Source organism: Littorina saxatilis, linkage group LG6 (genome assembly GCF_037325665.1).
Source record: "Littorina saxatilis isolate snail1 linkage group LG6, US_GU_Lsax_2.0, whole genome shotgun sequence".
Classification (NCBI taxonomy): Eukaryota; Metazoa; Mollusca; class Gastropoda; order Littorinimorpha; family Littorinidae; genus Littorina; species Littorina saxatilis.
In genome coordinates this window covers 22,769,700-22,790,399 of record NC_090250.1, presented here as the reverse complement: position 1 = coordinate 22,790,399, position 20,700 = coordinate 22,769,700, and the positions used below count along the sequence as shown (strand labels likewise).

At 42.3% G+C, this 20,700-nt stretch overlaps 1 protein-coding gene across 1 annotated transcript in view; it reads left to right on the top strand.

The window, feature by feature from the left end:
• Positions 1-381: 381 nt before the first annotated feature.
• LOC138967961 (gamma-aminobutyric acid receptor alpha-like) overlaps positions 382-20,700 on the top strand; it is a 28,386-nt gene continuing 8,067 nt past the window's right edge. Inside the window, exons 1-6 of the mRNA XM_070340521.1 lie at positions 382-434; positions 897-994; positions 1,798-1,865; positions 10,635-10,864; positions 13,470-13,552; positions 20,579-20,700. The exon at positions 20,579-20,700 is cut by the window's right edge and continues 19 nt beyond it. Of these exons, the coding sequence (XP_070196622.1) occupies positions 382-434; positions 897-994; positions 1,798-1,865; positions 10,635-10,864; positions 13,470-13,552; positions 20,579-20,700 (654 nt within the window). The remainder of the gene's footprint in view (positions 435-896; positions 995-1,797; positions 1,866-10,634; positions 10,865-13,469; positions 13,553-20,578) is intronic.

Here is a 20,700-nt window from a genome sequence, read left to right as displayed (position 1 = left end):
GTATCCATCGGAAAACCTGATGTTAAAAGATCGAAGCTATCAATTTGAAACAACGACGACGACAACACCACCACCACCGACAACAACAACAACAACAACAACAACAACAACGAAAACAGCATCGACGAAGACGACGACAACGACAACGACGTCAACAACAAAATTAATAGACAACATCTTTATGCGGTTTTGTGAATCCTGAGTTCCTTATTCATTTTTCAGTCTTTTTCCAAGTTCCGTATGCTTAATTCCATCAATTCTTTGTTGCAAATGTTTGAGTTTGCTTAAAATATTATCTGTTCTCAGATTGTTGCCTGCCTGCAAGGATTCGAATCGAAGAAAGTCTCACTGCAGAATTCAAGTCAGAGCGATTCTATGCAAATGAAGACCTGCGTTGTCTCAGCCCTTGTTTCTTGGCTCCTGCTGATTGTCAGGTAAAGAACTGTGATTTAACAATTTGTGGCAAATAGTGTTTGGCTTCCTGTTGTTCTCATTGTGTGTGTGTGTGTATGTGTGTGTGTGTGTGCGTGTGTGTGTGTGTGTGTGTGTGTATATGTGTGTGCGTGTGTGTGTGTTTGTGTATGTATGTGTGTGTGTGTGTTTGTGTGTGAGTTGGCGGCGTGTGTGTGTGTGTGTGTGTGTGTGGGGGGGTGTCTGTGTGTATGTATGTGCGTGCGTACATGCGTGTAAAAACAAATTCAAAGCATAAGTTAACTGCTAGTTTTCAAAACTTAAGGATTAAAAGAATCAGTTTAAGTGGTGAATCAAACAAATGTGATTTAATATACTGAATAGTATCCATTAAACGTTCCATTTATTACTTTATCTTTGTTGTTTCCTTGGGTTTTTCTTTTCTTGATTTTAATTAAAAATTAATTCAAACTCCATCTGTGCAGTGTGGGCCAGGCGCGTCCAGAAAAGGCGGCCAACATCACAGGTCTCCTGAATGGACTCATGACTGACTATGACAAAAGACTGCGGCCTAGTTTGGGTGGTCAGTATTCCGTCTAATGTTTGAATGTTGTCCTTTTATTGTGTCCTTCGATTCTGAGCTGCGTGTTCTAACTTCCTCTCAAGCGATCGTTTGTTGTTGAAGTTCAACGACAAACGACATCCAGTACACAAGTCAAGACGTCTCTTTTTGTGACTCTCTCTTCCCAAGTGAGGTCTGTGACGTCTAAAGTGAAACACAATTCAAGAAGACGTCATCATGCCAATAATAGAATTAATGGTGTCAAATGCAATTCTGTCAATCATCTTTATATGTATTCCGAGAATCTTACAAAACAATTCGACAACGCAGTTTGTCTCGGTAACTTCGTCAAACAAGCACTAAAACATATCCTGTGAGGTCACCGCTAGGCTGTCCATGTATCGGTATTATATATATATCATTAAATTGTCGGTATGTTCACCAGTCCAACCATCCATACATGTCATACATACATCCTTTTATCCACCTGCCTGACCATAATCTAGTTAATCAATTGATCAGCTACATAGTCGGTCAATATGCAAAATGTATCAGTGTGTGTGTGTGTGTGTGTGTGTGTGTGTGTGTGTGTGTGTGTGTGTGTGTGTGTGTGTGTGTGTGTGTGTGTGTGTGTGCACGCGCTCTTGCGTGTAGTAGCATTTCAACATGATTAAGTCATGACATGAAATAATTAAGGACCTGTTTTGCTTCATGTTTTTGAGACGAAGATAGCAAAACCCTCTAAACTCTGAATGCTATTAACTTTAATAGTATGTGCTAGTAAGATACTATTGAGGAGCTAAATTAATACTGTGTTTGCGCAGGGCCTCCACTGGTGGTGAAAGCTGACATCGAGATCCGTTCCATGGGTCCCATTTCGGAGAAAGACATGGTGAGTAAGGAAGCCACAAATATGCAGTGAATGAATGAATGAGTAAATGAGTGGTCGGGTTGGTTGGTTGGTTGGTTGGTTGGTTGCATGCACAAGCACGCACGTACACACACGCACGCACGCACGCACAGACAGACAGACAGACAGACAGACAGACAGACAGACAGACAGACACACACACACACACACACACACACACACACACACACAAGCCAGCAGTCGTAATATCTCTGAAGTTAGTTTGAAATGTCAGCACGATTCTTGTACACTAATCAGATCCCCAAACCAATCTACCCCCGCCACCCACCCAGCCACTCACACATCCCAAGAGATGTCTTCCTCTCGGCATTTCATCAGCTTGTCACTTTCAGCCCTCCATGCTGTTGACATTTCTCAAGGATTTTCTATGTTCCGCTAACAAGAGGAATAAGGCGTATTGCAATTGAAAAAAAATCCACTTATTTTGTAGTACAACAGACGAACTCCGGAAATAACTTTGTCAGGTTTGTATGGGTTGTAAAATAGTGGATACTCTTGCTTTTAGTGAGGCAAACCTTCCACACGTGCTCCTTGTCCACGTGTTTCAGACACGTACACACCCGTCGCTAGTGACTGGCCTATAATGTCACGTGGGAAATTTTGCCTCAATAAAAGCAAGAGTATTTTCTCTTTCACAACCCATACTAAAATCCGACAGAGTTATTTCCTTTAAAACTTCGTCTATTGTGACTGCAAGCAGCTTCTGGCGTGAAAACTTGCTTTGACGCGTTGTACAGATTGAAACCGTAGCAATGTTGGATACTGAATTGATTCTGTTCCCGCATATTGTGTAGTTGCAAAGTGTTATCGGCAGAATCTGCAATTGAAAACAAGTTTGAGTCACTGACGACATTATGGTTCCCGACCCACAAGGTGAACCCTATTAGGGACTAGCATAGGTTATTTGATATCAAAGCTATTGTATCCAGGTTAGGGAGGAACAACCAGACAACTCGGTAAGCTTCGCTGAAAAGAAAACCCTCGTGAAGGCAGCAATGCGACCACAATCCACGAGAGACGCATATCATCTTCTAGAACGATGGCAGCAAGTAGTGATCATGCGACTACGAACTGGTCACTGTCGCCTCAACGCCCACATGTTCAGGAAGCTGAAGCTGACCCCATCACCAACCTGTCCCTGTGGTCTGGAAGACCAGACTCCAGAACATGTCTTAATGACATGCCCCCAACTCAAACCAATCAGAGACAAAGTGTGGCCAGCATCAGTCCCTCTCCGCACCAAACTCTATGGGAGCAGACAAGACCTGGAAGCCACGACGTCATTCGTCTCGCAGACTAACCTGATGGTGTGACGGCGAACGCAAGAAGAAGAAGAAGAAGGTTGTATATAATTATGCGCATTGTCTAAAAATACACAACGTGTTATTAACTGGTAACAGACATGAACCCTGCTCAAAGAAGAGGATATACCAGAATGGCAGAGCCTTCAATTTAAAAATAAAAATTTGTTTAGAAAAGAAACTCACAGACTTTATCATACATAAGACATAAGACACAAGACATAAGACATAAGACATAAGATCATTTATTGTCCATACAATTAAATAATGGATGGAAAAGTGTGGTTCATCTGCTCTTAAAACAACCAAACAGCATATGACAACAACTGTAACAATAAAAACAGAAATGGCTGCAAGATGCAGAAAATAATATTTAAGAGAATACTACCGGCGAACAAACAAACAAAAAAACGTCTGAAGTTCCCCAAGAGCTACATAGTTAGGTTTGGAGTTTGGAAGCATGACACTACACCCCTGGAATACATTAAATTTAGTCTGTAAAACGTTATTAAAACGCTGTATGTTTTTTATGAAGCACGTTGGTTATTCTGATATGCTTGAAAACCAGTTGAGTTCTCTGTTAGTCATAGAATGGACACCCCGTGCCACTAAATGAGAAAAGTGTTTTTTCTCGCAGACACTGGCTTGGCGTTTGTCTTATTACCACTGCCTGCACGTACGCAGGCGTTAAAGACCCGAGGAAAACGTGGGATTTTCTAACTTATATCTCAAACACACGAATCATTGCAAAGAGGGAAAATACGGCTACCCCAAGCATTCCCATAGCACTCTTTCTGGACGACGAGGGGTAGCGATTCAAAGAGAACCAGGCGTACGCGTTGACGTACACGTTCACTTTTAATTGAAAACGTCTTTGACAAAAACTGAAACGAATTAAAAAATATGTTATCTGACTAGTGTACACACCCATCCTTTGTAAAAGCTTCCGTGCTTCGTGTATAAAGGTTCCAGGTCTCACTTAGCACATTTCTTCGACGTCAAGTGTTAGTTTGAGACGCGTGTCCTCATGCGAAATCTTTAATCAGCCGCCTTTAAAAGTATTTTTTTTCCTGGCCGGGTGCCAAAAGCGTGTAAAGCTAATATCTTCCGTTTGCCTACCGTTAGGAACGTAATGTTTTGCACACACTATACGCCCCACATTTCCAAGCTACTCACCAAATTTGAGCTCAATTGATCCCAGAGTACCAGAGATACAAGTCTAAACTGTCGTCGGACAAACTAACAAACGGACAGAGTGAATCCTAAATAGCCACTTTATTTACATAAAGGAGGCTATAAAAAGAGCCGGACTACCAAGGGAAAGCAATTGAAAGAGAAAAAGTAGTCCAACTACTAAAAATACAACACGAATCAAAAGAGACAACTAAACGACAGAGGATTTCGAGGTCAGACGAGGTTGGGTAAAGGTGGGGCGGTGATGGTGGTGTGTTCTATCCGTGGCGGATTATGTCTTTATTCAGTTATTCTGCAAAAAAACAGAAATGCTGGAGAAAAACTGTTTGTTTCTGCAGCATTTCTGCATAATGTCATCTTTCGCGAGAGCAACGTTTTTTTCTGCAGTAAAACAGTTTTACTGCAGTAAAATTGAAATCAAGAATGCTGCAGTAAAACGGGGATGTTGTTTTACTGGAGAAAAACTGTTTACACTTTTTCTTCAGCATTTTGGCATTATTCAGTTATTCTGCAGAAAAACAGAAATGCTGGAGAAAAACTGTCTTTTCTGCAGCATTTCTGCATAATGTCATTTTTCGCCAAAGCAACGGGTTTTTCTGAAGCAAAACATTTTACTGCAGTGAAATTGAAATCAAGAATGCTGCAGTAAAACGGTGCTGTTGTTTTACTGCAGAAAACCTGTGTACACTTTGTCTGCAGCATTGTGTACTGGCTCATTATAATGTTGGAGCACGCGAGCCCCCCTCTGTCGAGAGATGGACTCATCCAGAATTACCAATAGTTACAAACTATTATACTATCCCAGGGGGCGACGAATACAAACGCTACTGTACAAGGTCGTTCGTTTTTCTCCAGAAAAACTGTCACAGACTATTCTGAAGAAAAGGTTAATCGCAATAATGCTGCAGAAAACCAAGTAAACATTATGCTTCAGAAAAACTGTTTTACTGCAGTAAAAAACGTTGCTTCGGCGAAAGATGACATTATGCAGAAATGCTGCAGAAAAGACAGTTTTTCTCCAGCATTTCGGTTTTTCTCCAGAATAACTGAATAATGTCATAATCCGCGAAGAGCCAGTACAAAATGCTGCAGAAAAAAATGTAAACAGGTTTTCTGCAGTAAAACAACAGCACCGTTTTACTGCAGCATTCTTGATTTCAATTTCACTGCAGTAAAATATTTTTCTGCAGAAAAAAACGCTGCTTCGGCGAAAGATGACATTATGCAGAAATGCTGCAGAAAAGAACGGTTTTTCTCCAGCATTTGTCTTTTCTGCAGAATAACTGAATAAAGTCATAATCCGCTAAGGATAGTGTTCTGTGTTCTTAAAGTCATATAGAAAGGGAGAGGGTGGGGATTGGTGGGAAGAGGGGTGGAATAAAAATGATGGCCACAAAGTTTGTTCTGTGCGAAGGGGGATTACACGCAGCCGGTACAGTGATCTACTTTCAAGACGCAGCTCTACTCTTATTGGTTCTGTCCCCGCACGTCAATATTAATACTGATAGACTAGTGCACCTGTCTCCATAGATTTGTCCCTCTCTATTTGACTGTCTTACTCTCTGTCTCGTTCTTTATCGATCTCTTCCTCTGTCTCTCTCTCGGTCTCTAAATATAGTCTATCTCTCTCTCTCGGTCTCCATATAGTCTCTCTCTCTCTCTCTCTCTCTCTCTCTCTCGCTCTCCCTCTCTCTTTTTTGTCTGTCTGATTGTCTGTCTCTCTCTCTCTGTCTGTCTGTCTCGATCTCTCTCTCTCTCTGTCTCTCTCTCTCTCTCTGCCCCCCTCGCTCTCTCTCTCTCTCTCTCTCTCTCTCTCTCTCTCTCTCTCTCTCTCTCTCTCTCTCTCTCTCTCCCCCCCCCCCCCCCCAAAAAAAAAAGAAAGACAGAAAGAAAAGAACAATTAAAAAAAAAAACGAAATGTTCGCCGATACATTGAAACAAAGGGAAAAAGGAGTGCTGGGTTAAGCTGGAAAGGGGAGGAAATCCGTGAGGATGAGGAGGGCGAAAAAAGCCGCCTTTACACTAAGGTGGTACACTGGTCTACTTTTACGACCAAGCTCTACGTAGACACACCCTCAGCATGACCGCTCACATTTGCGGTCTACGCTAGTCTAGAGACGCGGGAGAGAGAAAGATTTAACCTTCTTCTTCGTCTACTTTTTACATTTAGTCAAGTTTTGACTAAATGTTTTAACATAGAGGGGGAATCGAGACGAGGGTCGTGGTGTATGCGTGTGTGTCTGTCTGTCTGTCTGTGCGTGGGTGTGTGTAGAGCGATTCAGACCAAACTACTGGACCGATCTTTATGAAATTTGACATGAGAGTTCCTGGGAATGATATCCCCGGACGTTTTTTTTATTTTTTCGATAAATACCTTTGATGACGTCATATCCGGCTTTTTGTAAAAGTTGAGGCGGCACTGTCACACCCTCATTTTTCAATCAAATTGATTGAAATGTTTGTAAAGCAATCTTCGACGAAGGCCGGACTTCGGTATTGCATTGCAGCTTGGTGGCTTAAAAATTAATTAATGACTTTGGTCATTAAAAATCTGAAAATTGTAATAATTTTTTTTATATAAAACGATCCAAATTGACGTTCATCTTATTCTACATCATTTCCTGATTCCAAAAACATATAAATATGTTATATTTAGAATTAAAAAAAAAGCTCTGAAAATTAAAAATATAAAAATTATGATCAAAATTAAATTTCCAAAATCGATTTAAAAACAATTTCATCTTATTCCTTGTCAGTTACTGATTCCAAAAACATATAGATATGATATGTTTGGATTAAAAACACGATCAGAAAGTTAAAACGAAGAGAGGTACAGAAAAGCGTGCTATGCAGCACAGCGAAACCACTACCGCGCTGAACAGGCTCGTCAGTTTCACTCTGTTTTGCACAAGCGGCGGACTACGGTCATTGTGAAAAAATGCAGTGCGTTCAGTTTCATTCTGTGAGTTCCACAGCTTGACTAAATGTAGTAATTTCGCATTACGCGACTTGGTCTTCTTTGTTCAGGAGCTGACATTTCCAAGTACACTCGTGTTCTTTGCATGAGTTGGGGATTATGTGTATGGCCGTTTTTACCCCGCCATTTAGGCAGCCATACACCATTCTCGGGGAAAAATATTTATCACCTAAAAGAGACGAAAAAGACCAGTCAATGTTGAAATATGGACGATGAGACGAGAAATATTTGTAAATGCTATCTTTTTTTACCCACCATTTTGACAGCCATACGCCGATTTCGGTGGAGATTATTTATCACCAAACGCAAAAGACCAGTCATTGTTGAAATATGGATGATGAGCCAAGAAGTATTTGTAAATGCGATTCTTTTCAACCCGCCATTTCGGCAGCCATGCGCCCATTTCGGCGGAGAATATTTATCCCCTAAAAGACACGCAAAAGACCTGTCATTGTTGAAATAGGGACGATAATACGCGAAATATTTATAAGTGCGATCAATGCAGTAGAGACTTTTACCTGGTTGGCTCAAAAAGACAAGTGTTGTCTACGAACAATTGTGTACACAGATTTGTCATATGGTTTTCTATACATAGGACGAGTGAACTGGTGACGCCGAGACAGTACAGTATGGCTTATGTGTCCTAATCTACCAGCATATTGAAGTCAACATAATGTAACACGTCTTTGTCAATGTTAAGCAACATGTCATCGGATTTTTTTTTAAAATCCTCTTGAAATTGGGTGCATTATAATTATGAAATGAACAGTCAACAATTCATTGCTTGCTTCTTACATATTTTCTTCTCCGAGACACTCTATAAGCAGTAAAACACTCTGCTGGACTTTGCATCTGAATACACACACCAGTCGGCGTACAGTTGCAGTGAGCCGTTGTTTTGTGCAACTTATTTATACGTCTCCATCAGATGGTTGGGGCGCCACTACCCTAGTGTGGGTCAGACAGGGGATTACTCTTATTGCTTTGGTCGCCACAAGTTATTATTGATAGACCAGTGTGCCCGTCTCCATGGATTTACCTTTCTCCCCCCCCCCCCCCTCTCTCTCTCTCTCTCTCTCTCTCGCCCTTTCCAGCCCGATTGCTTGCTTGATTGATATATTGATTGATCAATTGATTGATCGGTTGATCGATTGATTGATTTCAGAGGTCTTCGATGACAACGTTACTGAACGTTGTACAGGTTCTACGTTGAGATTTCGTCGGAATTTCAAATAAAGAATAAATGCTAGAATTAGAACAAGTGGACAACAGAAATAGACTGTCATGTGGTAACAGTATATTTGGAAAAAGAAAACAAATGTTGCGTCATTTACACTAGACGTCGACTCAGCTTTGAGATTTCATCTGCTCCACATGACTAATAAATACATGAATACATAAATAGATGAATAAATAGATAAATATAAACGCAATGTTGCGCTATATTGCGAAATCATATACACTCCACGACTTTTCTCCTTGCAGTTCGTGTGATTTTAAAGACAATTTGTGTCTAACGTCCCGAAGGGACAGAAAAACAGATGAGAAGCGAAAAAGCCAGTGAATTCAGTCACATGCGCAGACGATCGATTCAACACACACACTTTTTCGCTCCATTCGCTCGTTTTTGTCAGATGGTCCTTGGTTAGGTTTCCCCTCTCTCTCCCCCCTACATCAGGAACAGGCGCTAGGACGACTTTTTCTCTTACGTCATTTGTGTGTGTGTGTGTGTGTGTGTGTGTGTGTGTGTGCGTGCGTGCGTGCGTGCGTGCGTGCGTGCGTGCGTGCGTACATACGTACGCACGTACGTGCGGGCGTGTGTGTGTGTGTTCTTACGCAACATTGTCGGCGTCAGAATCCCAATTGTGTTCAAGGTCATATTTCAGTTTCAGTGCTGGTCGTGATCCATACTTCTAGCAAACGAAACCCGCCTAAATATAGCCTATATTATAATACATGTACTCAAATCTGTGATTTTGCTCATGCGTGCAACAGTCTCTGCTGTCAGGGGAAAGAAAGGAATGAAATGATGTTATAGAAAAGACTCGCCAAAAAAGCCTGCTCTTTCAGTTGCCTGTGGAATGGACTGACGATCCGAGGAGGAACCGTTCGCTCATTCAAGGTGACAGCTCTTCAGCTTCAGAAACAAAAAAATAGCTCATCTCTTAACTTCCGCTATTGGATGTAGACTCGGTGCACACGAAGGCTGACGGGAAGCTTGCTGTAAGGACTGCCATGTTTGTTGCCCAAAATGCCCCCCACCCCTTTTATGTTATTTCATTTGATTCCATTTAACTTATTTTGTCCACATTGGCTCCACAATTTGTATTGGAACAAAATATACGTACCGTGCTTGTTGCACACAAATAAAGCTGACACGAACTTGAAGCTCTCAAACAAGCATTTTTCAGGTCCTTTTCAATCGCAAAAAGGTTGTTTTGTTTTTCGTAAAATATTCCACAAATACGATAAGTGCGCAGCCCATTTTGTTGCAGTGAAAGGGTAGTTTTATAGATTATAGCTAACTGCTGGGTCATAATTCAATGATGACCATAACATATGTCACATTGCCCCAGCTCTCTCAATAATAAATAAAAATTCTCACCAGCATCCCCCCCCCCTTCCCCCTTGCACTCTCTTACTATATAAGGATTCTCCCTTACCTCCCTCTCCGGCCCTTTCTGTAAACATATTCGATGGACTGCTACTTTCGCCAAGTGTGGACAGATATATCTAATCTTGTTACAGATCTACTCGATGGACTGCAACTTTCGCCAAGTGTGGACAGATATATCTAATCTTGTTACAGATCTACTCGATGGACTGCTACTTTCGCCAAGTGTGGTCAGATTATATCTAATCTTGTTACAGATCTATTCGATGGATTGCTACTTTTGCCAAGTGTGGACAAACCTATCTAATTTCAGACAAACCCAATCGTCTAAGACAGATCTAATCATCTGAACCATATCTAATCGTGTTGCAGATCTACTCGACGTACTGATACTTTCGCCAAGTGTGTACAGGCATATCAAATATCAGACAAATCTTACCATCTGCAAGAGATCTACTCGATGGACTGCTACTTCCGCCAGGTGTGCACAGACATATATAATTTCCGACAATCCTAATCTTCTCAGACCGATCTAATCTTCTGGCAGATCTACTCGATGGACTGCTACTTACGCCAGGTTTGGACAGACATGTCGAACATCAGACAAACCTTACCATCTCAAGACAGATCGAATCTTGTTGCAGATCTACTCGATGGACTGCTACTTTCGCCAGGTGTGGACGGACTCGCGCCTGGCCTTCAACCGCTCAGTGCAGCAGGTGAGCAACGTGTCGCTCAACGTTAAGATGCTGGAGCGTATCTGGCACCCAGACACCATCTTCATCAACGGCGGCCAGTCCTACCTCCACACCATCACCGCCCCCAACAAGTTCTTCAGGCTCAACCACGACGGCAGCATCTTATACTCGCAGAGGTAAGGGTCAAGAAAACCCAAACAAACTAACAAACAAACAAAAACAAACAAACAAACAAGCAAACAAAAATATTAAATGTATGGAACGTTTTGTTATCTATAGACAAAACGAAACATAATAATGATAATAATAATAATGATAATAATAATATGGGAGATTTATAGAGTGCTTTACGTTCTCTAAGCGCTTTACAATGAAAAAACATACATATATTATACATACAAAGCAAAGCGAAAAAGCATATGCAGCAGCATTCAGCACACAAGTGAACAACGAAACACTACATCAATACAAGCTGCAAGCATACTAACACAGGCAAAACATTCACAGGAACTCTAACCTTTAGATATTTAAAATAGACAAAGAAGATGGTTAACAAAGCTTGCGTCTTCAAAACCAGATGGTAAGTCTATTACACTTGACGGCAGCATCTTATGCTCGAAGGGGTAACGCTGGAGAAGAAAGCTCTTAATAACAGTTATTGGATAAGGTCATTCTTGAGACAGTATAGGGCATCTGAAAAACCAGATGGTCAGTCTATTTTACTACAAATTCTTCAGGCTCAGTCACGCTGGTTACATCTTATACTCGCAGAGGTAAGGGTGGAGAATAAAACTCTGAATCACAGTTCACGGGTAAGGTCCTTCTTGAGTCAAAGGGTCATCTTAAAAAACAAATGGTCGGTGTATTTCACTACAAAGTCTTCAGATTCAACCACGACCGCAGCATCTTTTACCCGCAGATGTTATGATTTGATTTGATATCTGTTGCTTTTTGGGTTCAGCGGACCATATAGGCCAAATCAGGACCCCCGCAGATGTTATGGTGTGCCAAGTGTTAAGTGGAATGGTTCATACATCGGATGTACAATGAAGTATACTATACCGCACTAGTCCAGCAACTAGTTTATTACTGGACATGCAACTATAGGATACCGAAGAAAAAATCACGGGCTACCCGAAAGGATCGGTCGAAGGAATAAAATGCAGTGTGGCAATTAAACTATCACATAAGTTATGGCCCGTGTGCAATCTGATAGACCACCACACAACGCCTGACCGGACAAAGACCCCCCCCCCCCCCCCCCCCCCCCCATACTAGATGCAGGATTTTGTAGATCCCTTGTCAACCCTGTCACTGCGGATTTCGGCAGTTGTCACAGCAATGACTGTGTGAATGGAAGAGCGCCAAGATAATGATCAGTGCTTTGATCACGGTGAAAGCTCTCCTCGCTGTTGTTACGAATCGAAAGTCCGGCTGCGTATATTTCCTTTTGGGCCCAAAATTAAATTGCTTTAATCCTTTTATAATAATGTTTGAATAAGAAATGAACGAAAAAAGACAAATGTCATCGGCAATGAGTGTTTACAAAGGGTCTGCGATAGACGAGTTCCGAAAACAACTCTGGTTATGAAAGAGTGACCTTGCGTTTTACTGGCTCGGACAAACATTGGGGAGGCCAGTCTCTAGAGAGGGGTGTGTCGAAAACAACTCTCTGGTTATGAAAGAGTGACCTTGCGTTTTACTGGCTCGGACAAACATTGGGGAGGCCAGTCTCTAGAGAGGGGTGTGTCGAAAACAACTCTCTGGTTATGAAAGAGTGACCTTGCGTTTTACTGGCTCGGACAAACATTGGGGAGGCCAGTCTCTAGAGAGGGGTGTGTCGAAAACAAGAGGCCAGTCTCTAGAGAGGGGTGTGTCGAAAACAAGAGGCCAGTCTCTAGAGAGGGGTGTGTCGAAAACAAGAGGCCAGTCTCTAGAGAGGGGTGTGTCGAAAACAAGAGGCCAGTCTCTAGAGAGGGGTGTGTCGAAAACAAGAGGCCAGTCTCTAGAGAGGGGTGTGTCGAAAACAAGAGGCCAGTCTCTAGAGAGGGGTGTGTCGAAAACAAGAGGCCAGTCTCTAGAGAGGGGTGTGTCGAAAACAAGGGGCCAGTCTCTAGAGAGGGGTGTGTCGAAAACAAGTGGACAGGAGCACGTGTCAGAGTAATTCGTCAGAGGAAAAACAAGCACATTCACTCCTTCACAACCCATTCAAACCCGACGGAGTTATTTCCCAAAATCGTCTATTTTCAACAATGTAGACATTGATATAAACCAGCTGTCCTCCAACCCGTTGACTTTACCCCTTGCTCCCCTCCCCATATACACACCCTGGCGCCATCACAAACCATATCCCTTACGTCCACTTAATCAATTTCCCGATATCAGTATGTTGTCTTTGATTTCTCCATCGCTGACCCCGAACATGCTGAATTGTTATATGCGTTATGCTGACCAGTGCTCGATGTGAGTGTGTGAGTGTATTGGGCGAGGCAGGGGGTGCTTGCGTGCGTGTGTTTATTTGTCCTTGTTTATTTTAGGCATGTCAGACAGACAGACAAATACTTGTGATACAGATAATGAACTTATCTCAATACTGTCGACAAAGCTCGCTTGCAAAATGCTGGCGAGGCAATCTTGTGTTTGTCCGTTTACTACTTAAAAGACCACTGGGTCGACGTACTGGAAATGTAAAATTTTGATTTGTCATAAATTAAACGGTCCAAAAACCTACCATTCTTGCTTTTGTTGTCATTTTGTATATTTAAGTTGTTGTTTTTCCAGATTGACGATAAAAGCAAACTGCCCTATGCATCTGGAGAAGTTCCCCATGGATACTCAGAAATGTCCGCTGCATATAACAAGCTGTGAGTATACTTGTTGACAAATGTCTAGGTGAACGCAAATATGACTGTATCATTGTCTTGCGCGTTCGGCTATATTAAACCCACAATCACTCAACGGTCCTACACCGTCTTTGAATGAAACAAATCTGCCCGAGCAATGTTAATATCTACGGTACTTGTCCGACACAAGTTACACATGCAACCCTTCACTAAGCTTATACCTCACCTTTTCTCAAAAGACTTCTCCAAAGTCACATAGAACCCGACGCTCTACAAAGTATGTCTAATGCACTGAATGCATCTAGAATACACAGAGGAAGGACTTTTGGTTCAAAGCAAAGTTAGCTACAGTAGATCATCGCCTCCAGAACAGAAATTTCAACTTCGGAGTGGTAACTACCAAAGCAACGATTATTACATCACGTTGTCACAAACGTAAACCCTCTTCATGTTTTCCCCAAGAAAACAACCCTCATTCTCTTAAACTGAGAATAGTACCTCTTTAACCTTTCCCTAAGGTTAAATACATCGGGACACTTCTATCCTTAGCAGATTATGACTTTATTCAGTTATTCTGCAGAAAAACAGAAATGCTGGAAAAAAAACTGTTTGTTTCTGTAGCATTTCTGCATAATGTCATCATTCGCGAGAGCAACGTTTTTCTGCAGTAAAACAGTTTTACTGCAGTAAAATTGAAATCAAGAATGCTGCAGTAAAACGGTGATGTTGTTTTACTGGAGAAAAACTGTTTACACTTTTTCTTCAGCATTTTGGCATTATTCAGTTATTCTGCAGAAAAAACAGAAATGCTGGAGAAAAACTGTCTTTTCTGCAGCATTTCTGCATAATGTCATCTTTCGCCGAAGCAACGGGTTTTTCTGGAGCAAAACATTTTACTGCAGTAAAATTGAAATCAAGAATGCTGCAGTAAAACGGTGCTGTTGTTTTACTGCAGAAAACCTGTTTACACTTTTTCTGCAGCATTTTGTAGGGGAAAGTCGCTAAACCTGGAACAGTTAAGGAGAAACAGCCGTATCAGACAAAAAAAAAAAATGGATATTGCAAAGCGTTCTTTATATTGTCACATACTAGACTCTATCAGTAATAAACGAACTACATAAAATAAAATAAAAGTCACGCAACTCATCAGACCGATGATCATAATAAAAATGTCTGCAATTGTTCCAGGTTGGACGCATGGGTGTGTAAAGTGGAACACTGTGTTGTCAAACTCGGAACACATACAAACACACCCTGACTCTCTTTCTAGTTCTGTCTGTGTCTCACACACACACATATACACCCACACACTCTCATTCACACACAAACAAGCACACATTGCCACACACACACGATAAATAAATACGTCATAACATTTTGATTAAGCCATTTTATCTAAATGTCTTTTTTTCAACATCATATTTTGATTTTTACCAAGGAAATAACAAATCGGATACCAATTTAAGCCTTAAATGTAAAACAAAAAAGATAAATAAGGCTTCCCCCGGGATAGAACGCATCGTCGAGAATGTTCTCCTTTTTTCCCTCTGATCAGAAGATATTCCACTCTTGTTTCTCTGAGCAGAAGATTATGTAGCTTCATTCTTTCCTCTTTTCTGTTGACCTGCACGCCTTTTTGCAAGTGAAATCTCCAGCTTTTGCTTGTAAGGAGAAGATTGTTTTTTCGTGATGATCTCTTCGACGAGCTTGTGGTTGTGCGTTGCAGGACATCAGCAGCAGGTAAGCTTACATTTTTCTGCTGACACTAAGCAATCATAATGACCAGAATCTCCATGTACAGTGTACAAAACAACGATGGGGGTGACGTTGGCAAATTTTTTTCAGCTTCAAGAATGCTATTGATTAGTTCTTGTTCTATCTCTGGTGTTAATGTAGAAGGCCTTCATTTACTTCTTCTTTTGCAAATTTGTTTGTTTCCTTCTAAATGACTTTTAAGAGTTGTGACAGTAACACCATAATTATGCTCTTGATGCGCAACGCAAACCCATATCTCCGTTTTTCACTGCCGACAAAGCGCAGCCCAAGTTTCTTCTGGTAACCACCGCCGTTCGGGTCTCATAATACTGTCAAACAAATCAATCAATCATTCAATAAAACTTATAGAAAGGAAAAACACAACAAAACCGAAAAGAGAATTGATTACGTGAATAAAACAGCAGTGTTCTGTTTATTGTTTGATGAGGGTAAGATGGAACAGAATGCGGCAAAGCAGCACTGATTCTTGATTTCAATTTTACTGCAGTAAAATGTCACCTGCAGAAAAAAACGCTGCTTCGGCGAAAGATGATATGCAGAAATGCTGCAGAAAAGAACGGGTTTTCTCCAGCATTTGTCTTTTCTGCAGAATAACTGAATAAAGTCATAATCCGCTAAGGATACACTTCCCCGAAACCAAAACCGAAAGTAAGAACAGGAGGACAAAAACAGACAGTCGCACCCACGACGGCCCCACATTCCGTCTGCGGTAACTTGGTCGCGTCTCTCGCCTGCTTCTTGGTCACACACTCACACGTGCGACCCTTCCCTGAACTTCGGGCCTCCAGTCTGTTACACAACATTTCTATCAACGGTACCAGCTCTTCAGTCTCAACTAGCCCTGCTTTCCCGATCCCTCTGTCTCACATCTTATCACAATAATAACATGAACAGGCTGTCGGCCAAAAAAGCTGACTCATCTCAGAGACAACTGTAGACAATGCTACTAAAGACTGCCCTTACCCACAAAATAAAAACAAATTGTATCTTCCAACAAGATAGCTTCTGTAACCTCCGACAGGTTAGCACAAAAATGGTTGTAACCTCTTAGGATTACAAAACTAACATTTGAATACACTGTCCCAGGCAAGAAGCAAACAAACGAAAGTACAGTAATCTTCCAACAAGAAAATCTGCACTACAAAAACGCTATCTCACCCGAGACAGCGGAGAGAGGACGAGAGACCGATACACACAAACCTCCGTAAAAAGAATCACCAACACCGGGTCAGCGAGGCAAACACAATTTTCTCAAGACATTGAAAATTGGGCCATCCTGGCATAGCTCGCCACTTTGTCAAGGAATTTTAGATGTCGTGCTGCTGACTTATTGGTCCGGTGTTTGGGGGTTTTCCGTGTACGGGATTTCTACATTCATACACTCATTCACACATTTTTACACACACGGTCATACACTGACATACTCGTGCATACGGGATGGGGACAACACGCACTCGAACAACACACACGGCACACAACGAATGAACATTTCAAACATTTCGCTATTAACTCAAATAAAAACATAATCGTCATACAACTGAAATACCTGGGTTATAATAAAATAACTCTCGGCACTGTACCAACACACTTACTTCTGAATCCTCCGAATATCTATAACACATCACATCACTGCCGAAAGTCCTTGAAGTTACACACAGTCCGAACCGGCGAAGCCGGCACACTGCTTTACTGTCCTCTGACATGCACAAGATAAATATCCGCTTTCATGTCTCGGTTCTTCTTCCAGCTGCAGGTACAGTGCAACCTCGTTTACTCGAACTTCAGGGGTCAGGGAAATTAATTCGAGTTAGAAAGAATTCGAGTTATCCAATTTTACAATACAAAGTCACAATACCGTTTAACTAATGGTTGAAGAAGTCCTTGATGCTCTTCTGCTTCATGAAGGTATGGTGGGAAGATTCCAAGTCTTGCTCCAGTTTGCTGAGGGTGTCCCAGTGGTCTTCATGACGAGTGAGTTGCTTGGGCATTGCCACAAGGAAATGACGAAGAGTAGCCAGTGATTCCATAGCCTTGGCATATGTTGGTGGTGTTGTGGTTTCCTCTTCTTCCTCTTCACTGTCTGTATCCACTGGATCAGTTTCCAAAGATGATTGGATGTCCTGGACGATACCATCAGCAGTCAGTGGAGCTGAGGTAGAGATGTCATCGTCCACCTCCAGGAAGAGACGGAGGGCTTCATCATCGGCTGGCATGTTGCTGGCTTGGAGGTTGGCAACCAGCTGGGCAAGTGGCAGGTCATCCTCAGGGTCATCCTCACATGTGATTGTGGCTTGATCTTTGAAGAATCCACAGTGCTTGAAGCAGTTGGCGACAGTACTTGGCTTGACGTTGGTCCAGGCATCCTTGAGAGCAGACGTGCAGTCTAGCAGGGTCCATATGACGGCCTCCTTCTTCTCCACAGCAGGAAGCAGACCACGCTTCACATAAAGATGCCTGTAATGAACCTTGAGGTTTTGGATGATCCCTTGGTCCATTGGCTGTGTGACGCTTGTTGTGTTTGGTGGAAGGAAGATTACCTTGGTGGCCTTGAGTGCTGGGACTGTGGGATGGGCGGGGCAGTTGTCCATGATGAGGGCTATCTTTCTCCCACGGATGGCCATCTTCTGGTCCAGCTTGTTGACCCAGGATGTGAAGAGTGCAGAGTCCATCCAGGCCCTCTGTTGGTGCTTGTACTCTGTTGGGAGGCGGTTCATGTCCATCCCCTTGAAGCATCTGGGCCTAGCAAACTTGCCTATGACAAGAAGAAGGAGCTTCTCTGTGCCTGACATGTTAGCACATGGAAGAACTGTGACCCGCTTCTTGCTTCTCTTCCCACCAGAGCAGGTTTCTCCCTTGAGGACAAAGGACTTGTTGGGCTGAAGTTTCCAGAAGAGGCCTGTCTCGTCACAGTTAAAGATGTCCTCGGGCTGGTAGTCAGACAAGATGGTGGCAAGGGGGCCTGTTGTCCACTGCGTCACATCCTCCTGGTTGACAGCTCCAGCTTCTCCACAGATGCTGCGCCAGACATAGCCATGCCTCTGCTTGAAGCGATGGAGCCAACCATTGCTGGCACTGAAGTTGCTGTGACCAAACTTCTTGCTGAAGTCTTGAGCCTGGTCTTGCAGGATGGGTCCACTGATGGGAACAGGTGATGGAGAAGAGCGGACATCCTTGAACCACACGTCCAGGGATTTCTCCACGTCTGAGTACTGTGCTGTTCTCATCCTCTTAGAGGCTGGGAAGAAGTTGGAGGCTTCATAATTGGACTTGATCTTGTCCTTTTGGTTCAGCCAGGTGGAGAATGTGTTTGGCTTGACGTTAAAGTCTTCGGCAATTTGACCTTTCTTCTTGTTTCCCTTCTCCACTTCAAGGATTGCCTTGTACTTGGTCTCTAGGGTTTGAGTGTCCAATTTCCTTTTGCAAGAATGACTTTGCTGAGGAGGGGCTGGCCTTTGGGGAGCGGTGGCAGGGGAGGCAGAGGTAGAAGGCTGTTCTCCTCTGGCAGGAGAGGCTGATGCAAGTGTTCCGTCCATGTTAAGATGTGGCAGTAGCGTGTAGGCAATCAAATGCTGAATGAAAACTACAGTAACATCAGAGCCCAGGCTTTTACACACGTATACTGCCATGAAGAAAATGAAAATGAAAAAATCTCTAAAAGCTCAGCCTGAGCGAAATTGTTAGTAACAGTTCAGTGTGCGTACATGTACTTAGTGGTACAGTACGTATTTGAATAGTACTCAGGTGTCACTCTGTTAGCAGTATAAAAGTGTGGGCTCTGATGTTTGTTTCCATTCAGCATTTGATTGCCTACATGTATTTGAATACTACTCAGGTGTCACTCTGGTGAGATTTTTTTCATTTTCTTCATTTATTCGACTTATGTGGGCTGTTTTGGGGTCAAGGGGTCGTGAAATAACATCGAGTTATCAATATATTCGTCTTAATGAAGCTTCGAGTTATCAATAATTTATTTACTATGAAAGAGGGAGCAGTTTGCAGGGCCCCAGAAAAAAGTCGAGTTATGACGAAATTCGTACTATCCGAGCTCGTGCTATAAGGGTTAGTCTGTATAACACTAAAGTTCTAACTAATCTAATTAACAAAAACACTTTCATCCCACACCACAACAAACACATCCGCTCGCATCAGTCATCCCATCGCTCTCTGACGTATCACGCTTGCACGGTCAACCTCTCGACCACCGCATCTACCCAGAGGGGTGTGACAACATACGACGCATCGCACAGCACAACCGTCCCTCGCAAAAACAAAACACTGATTTTACCTATTCAAATTAGGCGAGTCGGCTATTCCGCCAGACCATTTCAATAGGGTTTTAGAGACTGCTCGTAAATAATACTCATTCACGATAGCTCAGGGGTACCGTGATCAGAAAACAATACCATCAAATTTTCCCTTGACAGGTAGTCTATATTGTTGTTGTTGTTGTTGTTGTTGTTTTTGTTGTTGTTATTGTTGTTGTTGGCGGTGTTCTTGTCATTATTGTTGTGGTCTTCTGCGGTCTATGTTTATGTCGTCTTCTCTTCGACTTGACTCAGATCTTTTGTGGGTTTTTTATTTCACGAACCTTGGCCGATAGGTGTCAAACTTGGTTAATTTATGCATGCTACTCAGATTGTGTGTGTGATAGCTAATCACAGTGTTAGGGATACTAAAAGAATATGTAAACAGATTCGAACTATCTTCGTGCAGTCATTTAAGAACTATTTCCACATAAACATCTGCTGAGCTCCTGACAAACGAAAAAGTACAAAGACTTGATAACTGGGATAGAGAAGAGACAACGGGACAAGCAAATTAATGTATACTTTGTTTAGTTCATAGCATTTTATGATTGATACCGTCGTTGAGAATGTACTTTTTAATCTGTTTGTTTCAATACTTATTTGGCAAGATACGTGTTTCTCTATACTACCCGTTATAAACTGAGAAACTAGGCAGATACGTTGGAGTGCAGATCTTTGTGTTGAGACCGCTTATTGTTATACCAGTTATTTGACTGAAAAGAACATCCATTCTCCTACCACATTCAACAAACAGATTAGTTTTACATGAGGTCATGTCTATCCAATGGAACCTACAACACAGACACCCCCAAATATCGAATTCGCAAAAGCAACGTCTCCGCGTTAAAATCAAAAAGAAAAAAACATCGGAACAGCTAAAACAACATGCGGGCATGTTTTTCCCGTTTATTTCTCTGGGATATTTTACACTTCCTTTCTAACCTTTGTACTGTTTGCTCTGCAGTCGGCTACTCGTCTAAAGAAGTGGCTTACGAATGGCGCTTTGGGGACAAATTGGCAGTGGTTGCGTCACGTGACATGGCTCTGTCCCAGTTTGATCTAATTGGCATGCCTGCCGCTTCCTCC